The sequence below is a fragment of the Aristolochia californica genome, unplaced genomic scaffold (genome assembly GCF_029961685.1).
Source record: "Aristolochia californica isolate CCGP_79_NKW_82.1479 unplaced genomic scaffold, dmAriCali1.0.hap1 SCAF_2, whole genome shotgun sequence".
Classification (NCBI taxonomy): Eukaryota; Viridiplantae; Streptophyta; class Magnoliopsida; order Piperales; family Aristolochiaceae; genus Aristolochia; species Aristolochia californica.
The window spans coordinates 41,408,581-41,426,045 of NW_027181881.1; the positions used below are offsets into that span (position 1 = coordinate 41,408,581).

Here is a 17,465-nt window from a genome sequence, read left to right on the forward strand (position 1 = left end):
ATTTAGCTATTTTTATTGAGGGCAAGCCAATATTCATGAGAGGACCAAATATATAGAAGTAACTATCACTTTATTCAAGATACAGTAATGTGGAAGGAAGTTGTCGCTCTTTATGTTCAATGTTATAAAAGTATTGGTGATGTCTTCAATGAAGTTTTGGGTAGACATGAGTTTGGTTTGTAACAAACTGGGGTGTCTAGATATATATGCTTCGGCTTGAGACAATGTGTTAAATTTAGTATAAGGGGTAGTTTGGTTATTTTTCATAGTCTATATATTTCAGTGTGAGTATATCTAATTCAGCATGTTCAGAATAGTCTATGGTCTATGTTCATGTTGTTTGGAGGTTTAGTTATGAAGATATAAGGAGGAACAAGTAGTAGGGGCAAAGTTATCATTGTAACTCTATCCCCTTAGGTGAATTAAAAGAGAGATGGGGCACAATTTTTATCCCCATTGAGAGCTGACCTATGCTCTCTTCCAACACCTCCTCTTTCTCCCTTTTTCCTTCTCTCTTCCCTTATACATTTTCCCCCATAATCTCACAGTTGCAATCCGGCAATCAAAGAAACTATTATCCAGTATTCGAGTGTTATATGAAGCATAAGATCATTCCACCAAAAGATTTTAGCACTTTCTTTCTTTTTTAATTTTGTGCTCATTTCAATAGCAACCAATGCCATTTGCAACATATGCATTTGACACTATTCAGTGGTGCAACATATTTTAAATGTTTCTTTGTGGTTTCTTTTATTTTCTAATTTTTTGTGTGCCAAATAGGCCTTGAAGTCCATAGGTTTTAGATAGCTCTACTATTGAGTTGTGGATTTGGAGTTATGAAGCTAATGTTTGGGTGCTTGGCCTCCATTGGCAAAAGGAGATAACAATATCTCTTATGAAATGAAAATCACCAAAATACTTGTATCTTTATAAATGAAATATTGAAAAAGATGATTAAGTACTTAAAACATAAAAAATGTACTTAATGCACTAAATATGACAAAAAGTTGTGCAACTTTACGAGCCTAACATCAGATAAAATTTATATTCAGCTAACATGAAATATATAATAGGCCTAGCAAGATAACATTTCATCTGGATTATAGTTTATCTTTGGTTGCTTCACCCCAAGACTTTTGGATAGAATCAATGCATATAAAAGTGAATCACATGGAGAATGAGGAACTTAATATGCTTTCAAAAGCTAACAAGAATATCGTTGATAGTAAGTAAAAAACTTTTATTCCATCCTGCTTTAATATGTGCAAATATATCTTTTAATGAATTTTGTAATTCTAACTTGGCTCTTAGGTTGTGTTTGAAACACAGAAAGTGGAGAGAAAATAAAAGAAGTTTCTTCTCTTGTTTGGATGCCCATGGAAAATGAGAGAAAAAATGGAAGAGAAATATAGTTTCTCTTGTGATGATACACGTGGAGAATGAAAAGAAAAGAAAATTAGTAATATTTTAAAATTTTGATAATTCAGATTTTCTCTCAAGATTCTATTTCCCCCCCAAATTCCATCATTTTGTAAAAGAAATTTTATTAACTAAGAGATAAAGTGAATTTCTCTCTCTTATTTTATTTCTCTCAACGATTCTCTGCTGCCAAATAATAGAAAATAATTCAAGGTTTCTAGCAAGACCTTTTATACTACTGGCTTCTTTTGGCATAGTAGAATGCATATGAACAATTAATATATTCTTTTGTCTTTCTATTATAAAAATTTATACCTTGTTAGCCCATGCCTAATAAGACTCAAACTCAAACACTTCAATTTTTTCAACAAAAAAAAAAAAAAAAAAAAGATCCATGAGACCAGTATACTACAACTCAAAACTAAAGTTTAGGCCGCATTGGTATTTGCCCGACAGTGAATAAAACTCATTCATATCACTCCTCTTATCCTTGTGATTATAGAGGGAGTAGTCCATACTAATTCATATGTAGTAGCAGATCCCAGCGATTACGAACAACCAGTTTGAGTTAGAGAGATTGTAAGGGATTGGTGAACGGAGGTGGACTTGGTAATGGTATGAGAGAGCATAGAATATATTCTCGTTTCCTCCTCCACAACGAAATTGTTCTAATGACAAGAACGGAATCTCTTTCTGGTTAAGTAGTCCAAAAGCCAAGCCGCCTCAACGTAATCCCATTCGCTCTCGCTTCCTCACTATTTCAGTGAAAGCAACAGGCAATCATTTCAAATTCATCCATGTTTTCGCTTCTCCATTGAGCCCTATTAACTCATAGATTTTCCAAATGATCTTCATGAGGAATCTAAAACTTATTTAAACATGCAAACTGTCAAACAAAGGTTTCAAAGAATATTTTTTCGATGATTCATTCTTCTCCCAGTGGAGGCTATTTAACATATATTACATTCTAATTTTAGATCCTAAAATCAGGAGAAAGAATCACGAAAACAATTTGTTTCCTACAATCACGCTACAATCACAAATTTACAATTACAGTTTTGTACACACTCCCCCTCAAGTTGGTGCATAGATATTGGTCATGCCCACCTTAGTAAGTTTACCATGAAATGCCTTCCCTGATATTGCCTTCGTGAGCATATTAGCCAGCTGACTCTCAGATTGAATAAAAGAGAATTGTATATTCTTTGCATCGAGGTTCTCCTTAATGAAATGACGATCAACTTCAACATGTTTAGTGCAATCATGTTGAACATGATTTTGTGCAATTGTGATGGCTGCCTTGTTATCACAATGGAGATTCATAGGTTTAGCGTATTTAATCCCTAAGTCCCTCAATATATTCCTTATCCATAACAACTTGCATACACCATGAGCCATGCCTCGAAATTCAACTTCAACACTTGATCTGGATACTACCTTCTGTTTTTTTACTTTTCCAAGTGACAAGATTCCTTTCCACAAAAGTAAAGTAACCCGACATGGATCTTCTGGTTGTTCGATCACCTACCCAATCAAAATCTGTATATCCTTCAATATTAGAGATACCCTTTTTTTTAGAATAACAAATCTTTTTCTTGGAGCACTCTTTAAGTATCTCAAGATTCGATAGACTGCTTCCATATGTTCTTCACTTGGTGCATGCCTGAACTAATTCACAACGCTCACTGCATATGCTATATCGGGCCTTGTGTGTGATAGGTAGATTAATCTTCCAACTAATAGCTAATAACGTCCTTTGTCTGCTAGGGTTTGATCTGGGAGAATTCCGAGCTTATGATTCATTTCCATGGGCATCTCTACTGGTTTACAATCAAACATTCCGTTTTTGGCTAGAAGACCCAACACATATTTTCGTGGTGAAGGAAGACTCCATGTTTCGATCTTGCAACCTCAATTCCCAAAAAATATTTAAGTTGTCTGAGATCCTTCATTTCAAATTTAGTGGCTAAATACTCCTATAAAGCTTGCATTTCACATGGGTCATCTCCTGTCACAACCATATCATCAAAATACACACTGTTACTTTTCATTCTGTGTTTCTTAAACAAAATATGATATGAGTTACTTTGCTTATAGTCAAACTCCTTCATTTTAGTTGAGAATCTCCCAAACCATGCTCTAGGTGATTGTTTCAGCCTGTACAATGACTTCTTCAATTTACAGACTTCATCTTGACACAAAGAATGATTTTTAACTCCTGGTGGTAGCTCCATGTAGACTTCTTCTTCTAAGTCTCCATTGAGAAAGACATTTTTAACATAAAAGGCCAGTTCGATTTGCTTCTATAGATATAAGAATGCGAATTGTATTCATATTAGCTACTGGTGCAAAACTATCTTGATAGTCTATCCCATACCTTTGCGTATATCCCTTTGTAACTAGCCGAGTTTTATATCTTTCAATACTTCCATCCAGTTTGAATTTCACCGTGAACACCCATCGACATCCAATTGTCTTTACTCCTTTAAGCTGTGGAACAAGTTCCCAAGTGGAATTCTTTTGTAGAACCTCCATCTCTTCATTCATTGCCTTTTTCCATTTTGGATCAGCTAATGCATCTTGCACATTACTAGGAATAGAAACCCTGGATAATTGATCAACAGTAAATGCATATGATTTAGTCAACCTATGGGAGGACACATAGTTATTGATTGAGTATTTGGTCTTGGCATTAGGATCAGGTTTATACTATTTTTTTGGAACTCCTTTATTCAATCTTTGTGGATATCTAGGGTTTTTATTTTCTATAGGAACTCATATTTCATTAGACTCATCAAACATAGGATTCGTATTTACCTGAGGAGGAACATTCTGGGTTGATTCTTCAGTTGATAGTGCAAACGGAGGCAACTCTAATGGTTCTTCAAGACTCTCGGCTTCATGGTTGTGGTCACAGTCTTGTTGCACATAATGACGACCTGGTTGCTTAAAAAATTCATTCACTGTTTCTAACTCAATAAACTCAGCATTTCCGCTATTCTCTTGTTGAACATTCTCTTCTCTTGAACTCTCCCCCTGAAGAGGATTCCAAGAGACTCCACCTGAATAATAAGGCACTGATTCATGGAAGGAGGCATCTAGAGTCACATGGAGCTTTCGGGTGTGTGGATCATAGCATCGATATTCTTTTTAAAATTCAGAATAGCCAACAAATACACGTCGTTTGGCACATGGATCAAGTTTATTTCGCAAAATTTTTGGGATATGAACATATGCGATACACCCAAAAATCTGAGGTTCAAGGTTCGGAAGATGGGGAATATCAGGGATTGCAACTTGCGTTGAGGAGTTTGAAAATCTATTACTCCAGAAGGTGTTCGATTGATGAGGTAGGCAACAAATTTGACAGTTTCACCCCAATAAAATCGAGGCATGTTCATGCCAAAAAGTGAGGCACGCACTACTTCCAAAAGTTGTCTATTCTTCCTCTCTGGCAGTCCATTTTGTTGGGGAGTATAGGTGCAAGAGGTCTGATGACGAATTCCATGATGGGTCAAAAAAAATTCGAGAGAAGCATTGACAAATTCAGTACCATTGTCAGATTGCAAAACATGAATCTGTTTTTGGTACTGAGTATGTATCATTTTGTAAAGTTTCTGAAATTCTATACACACATCACTCTTTTTTATAAGCAGGGATACCCAAGTCATTCTAGTGCATTCATCAATAAAGGTCATAAAGTAACGAGATCTAGAAATAGAGGGAACCTTTGCCAGACCCCAAACATCAGAATGAATAACTTCAAAAGGTTCAGAACTTTTATTCAAACTCGGTAAATAAGAGATATCATGGCTCTTAGCCAGTTCACAAGTGTCACAATGAAAATCCAAATCATTCAAACTTGAAAAAATTTGTAGTTACAATTTCTTAAGATAACCAAAGGAAAAATGACCAAATCTTCGGTGCCATAACCATATAGTTGCTTGAGCATTATCTTCACTGTTAACTTGATTTGGCTGAATGATTTTCGATCCCCCATTCTCTGTCAGCTCCAAATAGTAGATTTTACCCCGTCTAATACCATAACCAAGAATCATCCAGGTTAGAATGTTCAGAAAGACACAAAATGAGGGCCAGAAAGTTATAGTACAAGCAAGAGTGAAAATAATTTGGCTAATAGATAAAAGATTGTATTCAGGAGATGGAACCACAAGGACAATATCTAATGTATAATTATTAGACAATATAGCAGATCATTCCCCATTAATACGAGAGGTACTACCATTGGCGGTGGAAATAACAGATTGGGGAGAAAGTAGGACTAATTGTAACTGACTGGAATCCCTTGTCATGTGATCGGATGCAACTGTATCAATAATCCAAGTTCTATTCTTAAAGTTTATAGAGAATATTGATGTTTTACCAATAATACCTGGATGGGCAACATTTGTCGTAGGTAGCTACTGATTTTCTTCCGTGGATGTCACCATAGCTTTCCCAACGATCTTTTTACGTGGTTTCTTTCAGACGTCCCACCACTCCGGATAGCCAACAATCTCGTAACAACGCTGTTGTGAATGACATTTTTCCCCACAATGAGTGCATACCCAGTTGTTAGCTTTTCCATACGATTGAGTGTTTCGATTGTTTGATGATCCTTGTCGAGTACGGTTGACCAGCATAGTTGAGGTCTCCAAGATTGGACGATAGCTCCCCATTGTTTGTCTCTGTTAATATTCTCTTCTGACATATGCATATGTACTCTCCAAATAATGTTTGGGGTTTTTTCGCAAGATTTTGCCCCGAACCTGGTCAAATTCAGAGTCAAGCCCATTGGGAAAAATATGAACTCGATGCCTGGCCATCGCATAGTACAACTAGATTAGCCCTTCGACTGTTTCTTCCTAAGATATAGTTCTATGATCAATCTCATGGAAAATAACAACCAGTTCATTATAGTACGTTGATAATTGTCTACCATTTTGTTTCGTAGAAAAATATCTCTGGTTCAACTCAAATAGACAGGTTTCGTCTGATCCATTCTAAAATATTTTTTATACGGCTTCCCATATCTCCTTAGTAGTGGAGAGGCGAATAAATCGTTGCATTAGCAACGGACTCATTGAGTCAATAAGCCAACTTTTCACCCTTTGATTTTCAGTAATCCATGCGCCAAGATTAGGATCTCCAGATTTTGGTCTTCAGATATCCAGCTTTGTTGCGAGCACCAATTCGTATCTCCATGAGTTGGGACCATAACAAGTAATTTGTCTCATCGAGGATGATTCCAGTTGGAAAGGCAGAATTGTCTTGGTGGACGATAATCTGTGGTGATGGTGCTGGGATAAGTTCGGTTGATGCGCCTGTAGTGGTAGCCATCAATTTATGTCACTGGATTACCCAGAATAAACCCAATCACAACTTCTTCTGGTCTAGAAACTTGGTCCGGTTCGGTTCGGTTCTGTCTGGTCCTGATCCGCTGGATTGACCTGTCGGTCTCGGTCAACAAATACATAAAGGAACAGTAGTTCCTAAGTTTAAAAAAATACCTCTTCTTCTTCGGCGATGGCGACGGCGACGATGGTGGTCTACTGCTTAGGTGGCGGTTCGTCGGCTTTTGCGAGTCTGAGTCCGAATCCCGGCTCGATGTTATGGTGATGAACGAAAAAAACTCTTCGAAGATGGCAAAGTGTCTTCAGTTTCATGGTATGGTCAATGACAATGGGGCTGGTGGTGCGGTTGTCGGTGACGTTCTTTGGCTAAGGGACAGCGGTGCGGAGACCGTCAAGCCACAACAGAAAAAAAATAGAGTTCTGCTCTGTTTTTTTCCTCAGCGACTTCTCTTCTCCTTCCAGTCGCCGAAATGCTCTGATACCATGTCAAATAGAGGTTTCAAAAAATAATTTTTTATGCTTCTTTCTTTTCTCAGCGGAAGCTATTTAACATACATTACATTCTAATTTTAGATGTAATTTAGATCTTAAAATCAGGACGGAAATTCGTTTCCTACAATCAAGCAAGTTGGAAGAATCTAGAAAGTGCTGATCTCACCCTCTACTTTATCTGTTTTTACTTGTCAAAGAAGGGAAAGGAGAAGAGAACAAGAATAAAGCATTAAAGAGGAGAGACAAGAATTTTCTATGCCGACCAATCTCTTTTGAGGCCAGCTGGGACTTTTGCTACACATTGTAAGATGCCTGTAGATTAACATCTGCATATATATATATATATGAGAAACCAGGCTGAACAAGGGAAATCTGTGTTAGGAAATTCTCCCTTCCAACTAAATCTGCCTATTCGCCAGTTTTGTTTTGTTTTTTTTTTAGTTCAGAATGCCTGACTCAGAAGCACAACACAAGGAAAAGGAGCAACCTCCTCCAGGTTTCTCTCTGACCCTTTTTCTCTTTCTTGCTTGAACAACATTCAGGAGTGATAGCACAAGGTTTTAACTATTTTACTGAGTTTCTCCTTAGTATAATACTGCATCTTCTCATCCGAGGCAGTTTCCCTTCTAAGTAAATTAACCGTAAGAATGGTGCTAGAGCTCTGCGGACCTCCATCATTACAAGGAGAGATCTAGCCTCGTGTTGCGGAAGATGGCATCCAGAATAAGCTGCTGGTCTGCTGATCCATTACTGGCTCATATCACTATGTCCCTGGGGCCTGACTGAGGAAGCTCTGAGCTAGATCTTACTTTCGAAATACTCTTTTCTATGTTGTGAAACGACTAGTTGTTTCGAATCTCTGGTTTATGTTTTACTCTATTCTGAATGTAGGATACCCAACGGAAACACCTCCTGGAAAGAAGAAATGTTGTCCTCGTTCGACAAAGAAAGGAGACAGGGGCTTCATCGAAGGATGGTAACTCTTATTATTTCTAACCCGATTAATAAATCTCTTTCTTCACCGTTTATATTCTGTTATTTCTCAAACTGGATTCCTCTCTCTCTCTCTCTCTCTCTCTCTCTCTCTCTCTCTCTCTCTCTTTATGTATGAATATTTTAGGACTCATATTGTTCTTGTACTTCAATTCCGTGATGCAGTCTCTTTGCTTTGTGCTGTTGCTGGCTCTGTGAAGCTTGTTTCTAGTATTAACAAGACATGATTGTGCTCGCGTGCAAGCTTGGATCATTTTTCTGTGAATTGCTGTAGTCATGTTTTATGTAATCTGTGTTTGTAGTTCTGAATATTAGGGTGTGTTTTGTCATAGGAAAGTGCATGAAAAAATAACATAGGAGAATTTTCCAGTTGATAAAAAAAATTCATAGAAAATTTCCAGCTTGATTCTTCTTTGATTCCTCTTACCTTTGGGGAGTGTTCGGAACCCCATTAAAAAAAACAGGAGAATTTAATTATTATTATTTCTAAAAATAGTCGGTGAAAAGGAGAATTTGATCATTATCTCAGTTTTACTAACACCAAAACTATTTTTTTCTTTGTTTCATATGATGGTACAAATAAGAAAATTCTCTAAGGAAAAAATTTGTAAAAAACAAAATGATTTTTCCATCATTTGGTTTTCATATGGCGACAATTGAGAATATAAGATCTGCAAATCTCACCCGATGAAAAAGCTCATCCAATTGCAAAGCAGACTAGCTCTTTTTCTTTTCACGATTCTTCCTTTCAATCAATGACAAGATTCCTTATGTTATGCCATGATTATTTTAAAACTTTGTTTATTGCTTAAGAAAAAGGTAAGGGCAAATGTCAAAGATCTATTAATGCACTTCTAATAATAACCCAAGGGTGATACCATGAGATTAAGCCCTTATCAGTACATGATTGCAACACAGAAGCCTCAGGAGAGATGCAGATGAGGTTGTATCTTTTTACATGGACAATGAGAAGACAGAAAAGAGAAGAGAGACGTTACAGAGGACATTAAACCCTCGAAGGGATCAAAGGCGTGCTGTTCTGCAAATAAGCAGTAGCAGCCGCTACTCCACTCCCAAGCTTCACTGGGTATCCCACTTCCTTTAGAATCATCTCCACTCCGCTTAGACATCCCAGCAATTGAAGCTGCATAATTACAAGAATTAGAGATTATCCAAATACGATCAGTCACTCAAGGAAACAATAAAGTCTTTCTTATCCAAATTAAATCAATGTTGGGTTTGCAGTTGTCAAGATAGAAATTCAGATTTTAGCTAGTTTTATTCAGCTTAGCATCTGAAGACCTGAGATGTGATGAAAAGATATGGTACCTCGTTCAGATTCCCAAGGTGGCCTATTCTGAACACTTTTCCGGCTATCTTATTCAAGCCCAAACCCAAGTTGAGATTGTATCTCTTCCATGCGATCCTAACGATCTCTGAACTGTCAATATAAGGAGGAACAACCACAGCAGTCACAGTGTCACTGAACCATTCCTCCTTCTGCGTGCAGTTCTTCAAGCCCCAAGCCGCAACAGCAAGTCTGCCCATGTTAAATTTGTTAATAGAAATCAATCTTCTAATCCTCTAAGCTTATTGTTCTCTCCAAAATGAAAAACAGTTGCATCAACAATCATAACAGTGAAAATTTTCCTTTACCCAGAGAGATTATCCCTTTTAGCAGTTCCACCACTTCAGATTTATGGATTTACCTTGTGGCTTTCGCCAAACGGCTGTGCCTCGCAATCACATTTTCGAGCCCTTCCTCGAATATCAGATCTAAAGCTGCTCTGAGTCCATATAACAGTTGAATCGAAGGAGTGTAAGGCCAGTAAGTTCCTATCTTGTAGAACTTCAAATAGTCATTCCAATCAAAGAAAACTCTCACTGATTTAGCAGTTTTAGATGCTTCCAGTGCTTTTGGGCTCGCGCACAAAATACCCATTCCAGTAGGGAGAGAGAGAGCCTTCTGAGAGCCAGTTAAAGCCACATCGATTCCCCATTCGTCCATGCGGAAATCGAGTGCACAGATTGAAGAAACTCCATCCACTAGAAGCAGTGCAGGATGATCGTGCTGATCTGTAACCAATATTCGCAACATTAGTGATGACCCACAAAAGCAAAAACAAGAGATTAAGTAAAACCAGAGCATACCCAGAATTCTTCTCACTGCTGCCAGGTTATTGGTGACCCCTGTAGCCGTCTCATTGTGAACAATACAAACAGCTTTGATCGTATGAGCAGTATCTGCTGCAAGCTTTGATGCCAAAACGTCCAGATTGGCACCCTGACCCCAGTCACTCTCAATCACATCCACGTTAAATTTGAGCCGCTGCTGTTGATCAATCCAGAGAAGGCTGAATTGTCCAATCAAGAAGGAGACAATCCGATCGCCAGGGGAGAGAGTGTTCGTCAGAGCACTTTCCCATGCACCAGTACCTATCCAAGAGCAATTTTCAGATCGTAAACGCACTATCTGGTTACTGCGTGCAAGAAGATTCAAGACTCGACTCATAAAAAATTACCAGTGGTAGGAATCAGAAACGGAGTTCCAGTGGTAGTCTTGAAGATTTTCTTAATGTCCTCGAGAAGAATCTTGGTCAGGGCGGGGATGGCTGGGGAACGGTAGTCTTCGTTGTTCCTGTTCATTGCCCGAATGACAGGCTCCGGGATATTGACAGGTCCCGGAACAAAGAGATGGTTTCTTCCTGGTCCGTAAACGTAGTCCATGGTTCCTTTGATAATTCACTGAAAATGTTCAAATGTGAGGACGCCTGGTCCTCTTGATTCTGGAGGCAGAGCACCTGAAAGAAAGCTTTTATCAAGAAGGAAATCTCGAAGTACGCCACAAAATGGACATCCAGTAAGGAACTTAAACACTGTTAATTTTTATATCGTAGTCTTGATACTTTAACCAAATTACTTTAGAAATCAACATTCAATCTTGAAACGAACTAACGTCGAACAATGATAGAGATAAAGAAGATATAGATAAGAGAAGTTGAGATTGTTTCAACTTGTAACTTTGCAGTAATGTACACTTGTAACTCTACGATCATATAACCTCTCTTAGAGATAATCCTTATCATCTTATCATTTTGTAACTATAAATAACTATATCAATGAAAGTAATGCATCACAAAATTATTCTTTTATCCAATTCTACTAGGTGTCAGAGCTTTAGATCTGATTTTTCGCTCTGCTACCATCACCGCCGACGATTTGCACCTGAACCTTGACCTCCCGACACCGAGGTCAGCCACTGGCCCCTCTCTGCAGAGCCCCACAACTTTGTTCGTTCAAAGGTTTCTACAGAGCCCATTCGTTCGACGATCCTATGCCATCGCCGCTACCGTAGCCAGTACCGCGCCACCGTGTGCCTTCACATTATCGCCGACGATTCCGTTGTCGTCACCGCAGGAGAGTCTCAAAACTCTACTCTACTCGTTCTAACGTTTCTGCGGAGCCCGCCCGTTGACGGTCCTGCAACGCCGAGCCTCTGCAATCGTCGACAGACTTTCTCCCCTCTATTACCTTCATCGCCATCGAGAATCGTAGCCCACCGAACCTCTGCAACCCGTTGACAGCGGCTTCCGTCTCCCACCGAGCCTCTACAACCCTTTCGACAGTGGCTTTCGTTGTCGTCGCTCAACTACCACGCCAGAACCGGCAGCTCCACGCCGCCGCCACAACTGGTATTTCTCCTCCCTCTTCTTCTTCCAGTTTTTTATTTTTCCCTCGACCTTCAGTTTAATCCGAGGCCTGATTTAAATCCGGGAAGAAGAAAGCGCACACGTGTGATTTCCGCATGTGCGGAAAAAAAAACTAGTTTCTACTCATGGCTTTTGAAGATTCTTGAATTACTATTCTCAATGCTCATGACCCAACCACACTGCTGATAGTACTCCACATCCACAACTCCGTCAAACTCACCTTCACAAATTATTTTAGCTGGAAAGCTCAGATGGAGACTATTCTTTTTTGTTATGATCTCAAGTTCGTTGATGGTTCTTATTCTCTGCCTTCTGCCACAAAGATGATCAATAATCATGTCGTTCCGAATCCCAAACACACTACGTGACTTCGTCAGGATAAGCTAATTTTTTTGCTCTTATCAGTACTCTCATGCCATCTATTATTCCACTTATCACTCACTCAAGCACCTCTCATGAAGCCTGGACTATTTTGGCCAGTACATAAGCTCGATCCTCGCGTAGTCTCATCAAACAAATCAAGGAGCAACTCAAACATACCACTAAGGGATCTCAATCGATTTTCAAGTATATGCAGTATATTAAAACGCGGGTTGATGAACTTGCGGGCCTAGGAAGACCCATAGATCAAGAGGATCTCACTGAGACAATTTTGAATGGGTTCGATGATGAGTACAAACCACTTATTGATACTATCAATGGTCATGACAAGCCAATCTCTTTTAATGAGCTACATGAAAATTTCATCAACAAAGAAGTCACGTTACGTGTCCAACAAGCTCACTCCTCACTACTTCCAACCTCTGCAAATCATGCCAGCGCTCGGTCTAATTCTGGCAAGTCAGGTAATCTTACTCACTGATAGCAAGGGGCGCCCTCATCACTCCCACAATCAGGTACTATCTCCAGTCTCCACAATATTGTCACTCCGGATGGTCAATCTCAACCTCGACCTTATCTCAGTCATTGCCAGTTATGCCGGGAAAAAGGGCAGAGCGTTCCACATTGTCCTGTCTTTCGCCAAATGCAACAGTCTTTGCCACCTCCCTAGGCTCCTTGCACCACCTCTCATTGGCAACCTCGTCCTTGCGACATCATGGCAACCACGTGCTCATCTTGCAAAAGCCACCACTCCTACTAGTTCTCCTTGGTTTCTAGATAGTGGAGCATTGCACCATGTCACCACCGACTTGAGTAATCTCTCTCTTCATACTCCTTATGACGGTACTGACGACATTATGATTGGTGATGGCACGGGTCTTCCTATTACTCACATTGGTTAAAAATCTCTCTTTAAACCCTCTTGTATATTTTTATTGAATAATGTTCTTTGTGTTCCCACCATGCAAAAGAATCTTATTTCTGTTTCTCAATTTTTCCAAACTAATCATACTTCCATTGAATTCTTACCCACTTCTTTTCGTGTGAAGGATCTTCGTACGGGGCTAACACTTTTGCAAGGTCAAACTAAGGATGGTGTGTACGAATGACCATCGTCCCAAGTCCAGTCTCCACCAATAATTTCTTTCTCTAGTGTCAAGACCACTTCGTTTGCATGGCATCATCGTCTAGGTCATCCATCGTCTCCGATTCTACGACATATCGTGTCCACTTTTCAGCTAAACTAATCACACCCTCTAAATTTTAATTTTACTTACAATTCTTTTCAATGCAATAAGAGTCACAAAATACCATTTTCCTACTCCACACTTATCTCTTCTTCCCTCTTGATATTATATTCTCGGATGTATCGACCTATCCAATTTATTCTATCGATAATTTCAAGTATTATGTCATTTTTGTTGATCATTTTACAAAGTATATATGGTTTTACCCTCTCAAACAAAAATCACACGTACCTGATACCTTTATCCAATTTAAATCTATAGTTGAAAATTTCTTTGGTAAATGGATTAAGACACTCTATTCTAATAATGAGGGGCAATACAAAACAATGTCCTCTTTTTTGGTGACCAATGATATCTCTCATTTTACGTCTCCTCCTCATACACCTGAACACAATGGGATTCTGAATGACAACATCGTCACATTATAGAAACAGGTTTGTCTCTTCTTTCGCATGCCTCTATACTTCTCTCTTATTAGACATATGCCTTCTCCACTACTGTCCATTTCATTAACCGGTTTCCAACACCCACACTAAGTTTTTTTTCACCCTATGCCAAAATTTTGGGCAATCTTTCTAACTATTCTAAATTACGCAGTTTTGGTTGTCTTTGATATTTGTAGCTCCGGCCATACTCCTCTCACAAACTCTCCTCGTTCCTCTCCGTATATTTTTCTAGGGTATTCTAATACTCAAAGTGTCTATCTATGTCTTGATCCCACTACATCTCGTCTTTATGTGTCGCGTCATATTAAATTCGTTGAGTTTGTCTTCCCCTTCACTTCACTTCAGACTCATCTTGACCACCCCTCATCTGAAACACTCTCCTCCTGGTGTTCCTCTGTGTCCTTCCTCCTGGCTACTGGCACATCATCTGCAGCTTCAATCTCTGCGCCCCTAGCCAGTCCTGTTCATGATTCTCCTCCTCAGCCTTCTCCATTACCACTCCCCACTCCAAACCACATTCCCACTTCGGTTGACCCGCACCCATCATCCCTACCTACTTCCTCACCTTCCCGTGTTATTGTCACCAGATCGAAGAACAACATTTACAAATCCATCCAAAAACTAAACCTCACAGCCCAAATTCCTGCATCTGCCAACCGTGAACCCACAACTATCACTCAACCTCTCACCAATCCCAAATGGCATCAAACTATGTCTGATGAGTATGATGCTCTTGCTCGGAATGGTACATGGGAACTTGTTCCCTTGGATCCCTCACAAAATCTGGTTGGTTGCAAATGGATTTTTCGTACTAAATATATTTCTGATAGCTTCATTGACAGGTACAAGGCTCGTTTAGTTGCCAAAGGGTTTCACGGGCACCTTGAATTTTATTATCATGAAACATGTGGTCCTGTTGTCAAGCCTACCACTATTCACATTGTTCTTAGCCTTGCAGTAAGTCGTGGTTGGTCGCTTCGTGAACTTGATGTCAATAATGATTTTCTCCAAGGCACTCTATCTAAATATGTATTTATGACACAACCACCGGGTTTCATTGATCGTGATAACCCGAATTATGTCTACAAACTTTGCAAAGCTCTCTACGGTCTTAAGCAAGCACCTCGTGCTTGATATCATGAGTTGCGCCAGTTTCTCATTATCTCGGGCTTCACCAACTCTCATGCAGAATTATCTCTATTTATCTCCCACACAAGTTCAGTTGTGTTGTATATTTTGGTCTATGTTGATGACATTATTATTACAGGAAACAATGACCAAGCTATGGCGACATTCATCCACCTACTTGCTTAGAGATTCTCACTGAAGGATCTTGGCCCCTTGGCTTATTTCCTCAGTATTGAAGTTGTTCTTCATTCTCAAGACTTACTTTTGTCTCAACGCCGGTATATATGTAATCTCCTTACTTGCACACACAAGACCAATGCAAAGCCTGTTGCTACGCCACTTACCGCATCATCTACACTCACACGTCAGTCTGGCATGACACTCTTCGATGTATTTGAATATCGAACTATTGTTGGAAGTCTACAATATTTGTCTCTCACTTGCCCTGACATTGCTTATGTGGTAAATAAGTTATCTCAGTTTATGCATTGCCCCAATACTGATCCTTGGGATGCTGCCAAGCATTTGTTACGATATCTCTATGGGACTCTGGATCATGGTATCGTCTTACATCGACAATCTTCTTTGTCCCTTCAGTAGGTAACAAGGATTATTTCACTTTACCTCTATCGCAATCCTATCTCTTGGAGTTCTAAGAAGCAATGAACTATGGCCCAATCCTCTACCGAGGCAGAATATCGATCTATTACAACCACTGCAACTGAGATCCGTTGGATTTGCTCTCTTCTCACTGACGTTGGTCTTTTTCTTCCACAACAACCGGTCCTTTATTGTGACAATATATGTGCTATAAATTTATGCTCCAATCCAATTTTTCACTCGCGCATGAAACATATAGTTTTGGATTATTACTTCATTCAAGAACACGTTCAGAGTGGTGCTCTTCGGGTGACTCATGTATCATCTACCGATCAATTAGCAGATGCTCTTACTAAACCGCTTCCCCGAACACGTTTTCTCCTCTTGAAGACCAAGACTGGAATCTCCTCTCGAAACTTCATCTTGGGGGGGGCATGATAGAGATAAAGAAGATATGGATAAGAAAAATTGAGATTGTCTCAACTTGTAACTCTACAATCATGTACACTTGTAACTCTACAATCATGTAAACTCTCTTAGATATAATCTTTATCATCTTTTCATTTTGTAACTATAAATAACTGTATTAATAAAAGTAATGCATTGGGAAATTATTCTTTTATCCAATTCTATAAACAATTCAACTTGTTCATCATTTTCGCAGATGGTGAAAGCCTTAACACTGTAACAGAACTTCTCCAAGTTTAAAGTCGAATCGAGTAACAACTGAGGAAGAGAAAGAGATTCCTGAGCAATTAAAGCTTAATTTGGAGAGGGTACAGACCAGAGAGAGATCCTCTACAAGATCGTGACATCTCAGCAGCAAGGAGAACGCTAGTTAGCATTAGCACAGAGTTGAGTATCGAATCAATCTGGCTTCATCATCATATACTGATTACTCAATTAATTATTGAAGGTCAACTGGCCGTTAAGCTTCCAACCATTTTAGAATAAGTGTACGACGTCTTTTTAACGTCAGCCTGGTTTCAAATTTGCCGGTATAAGAATTACTAGATCATCGAAATCTAAATCATGATCGTCGCCTCTCCTTGTTACTGACGTCCAACTACGGACAATTCATACTGGTAATCATAAAAAACAAGAACAATAATCACTAAAACCAACAACCTTAAACTCCTCTATGATCCAAACTTCAAAGAATTGAAAAGCCGAAGAAAAAAAACAAAAGGAAGGCGATTATAAAGGAGATTAACTGCACAAGCAGAAGAAAATTCTAAAAAGATATATAAACTATCCGACTATCCACCCAGTCAGACTGAATAATTACTTAACAGAAGCTTAGTTACCGAAAGGCCGGTGTGGCTTTAAAAATAAACAAGTAAAATGGCTTCAAACGTACCCCTTTTTCTCCGTTCGAAGCTGGGATGGAGCTCAGGGTGGCGTCGCGCGCGCTTCTGGAAAGAGAAAGGAAGAAAGGCGATTCGTTTATAGGAGATAACACGTCCACAGAAGCAAAAAACGAAACGCCCAGGAGGATGGGATCGGGTAGATCATCCACCTGGCAGATAAGAATTGCAGAGTCAGAATCGTGGGGTCGAGGGATCACCAAGAGGCAAAAACGAACTAGGAAAATAGTGGAGAAAAAAGGAAAAATAGATGAAGAAAGAACAGAAGAAGCTTGTCTTATTATAAACATATAAAGTAACAAAAATTAAGTGGTTTGGAGAAGATGAG

General features: G+C 39.2%; 1 protein-coding gene and 1 long non-coding RNA gene across 2 annotated transcripts; one reads left to right on the top strand and one right to left on the bottom strand.

The window, feature by feature from the left end:
* Nucleotides 1-7,636: 7,636 nt before the first annotated feature.
* On the top strand, nucleotides 7,637-8,651 carry LOC137957335 (uncharacterized). Its single transcript, XR_011113339.1, has 3 exons — nucleotides 7,637-7,761; nucleotides 8,157-8,241; nucleotides 8,424-8,651. It is a non-coding gene; the product is annotated as an uncharacterized lncRNA (long non-coding RNA).
* Nucleotides 8,652-9,075: 424 nt separating this feature from the next.
* On the bottom strand, nucleotides 9,076-17,210 carry LOC137956023 (serine--glyoxylate aminotransferase-like). Its single transcript, XM_068803311.1, has 6 exons — nucleotides 17,131-17,210; nucleotides 10,781-11,059; nucleotides 10,410-10,694; nucleotides 9,968-10,334; nucleotides 9,588-9,798; nucleotides 9,076-9,402 (listed from the first exon to the last, which is right to left on the bottom strand). The coding sequence occupies exons 2-6, from the start codon at nucleotides 10,983-10,985 to the stop codon at nucleotides 9,265-9,267; spliced, it is 1,206 nt and encodes a 401-aa protein (XP_068659412.1). The 5' UTR covers nucleotides 10,986-11,059; nucleotides 17,131-17,210; the 3' UTR covers nucleotides 9,076-9,264.
* Nucleotides 17,211-17,465: the final 255 nt, after the last annotated feature.

What these genes read in the sequence shown, in the direction of transcription:
- LOC137956023 (XM_068803311.1), bottom strand. Translation starts at nt 10,985, where the DNA reads ATGGACTACGTTTACGGACCAGGAAGAAACCATCTCTTTGTTCCGGGA. An exon ending in GTTTCTGATTCCTACCACTG is followed by an intron (nt 10,695 to 10,780) that starts GTAATTTTTTAT and finishes GCTCTTGGATAG; the next exon opens with GTACTGGTGCATGGGAAAGT. An exon ending in ACCTTGGGAATCTGAACGAG is followed by an intron (nt 9,403 to 9,587) that starts GTACCATATCTT and finishes GTAATTATGCAG; the next exon opens with CTTCAATTGCTGGGATGTCT.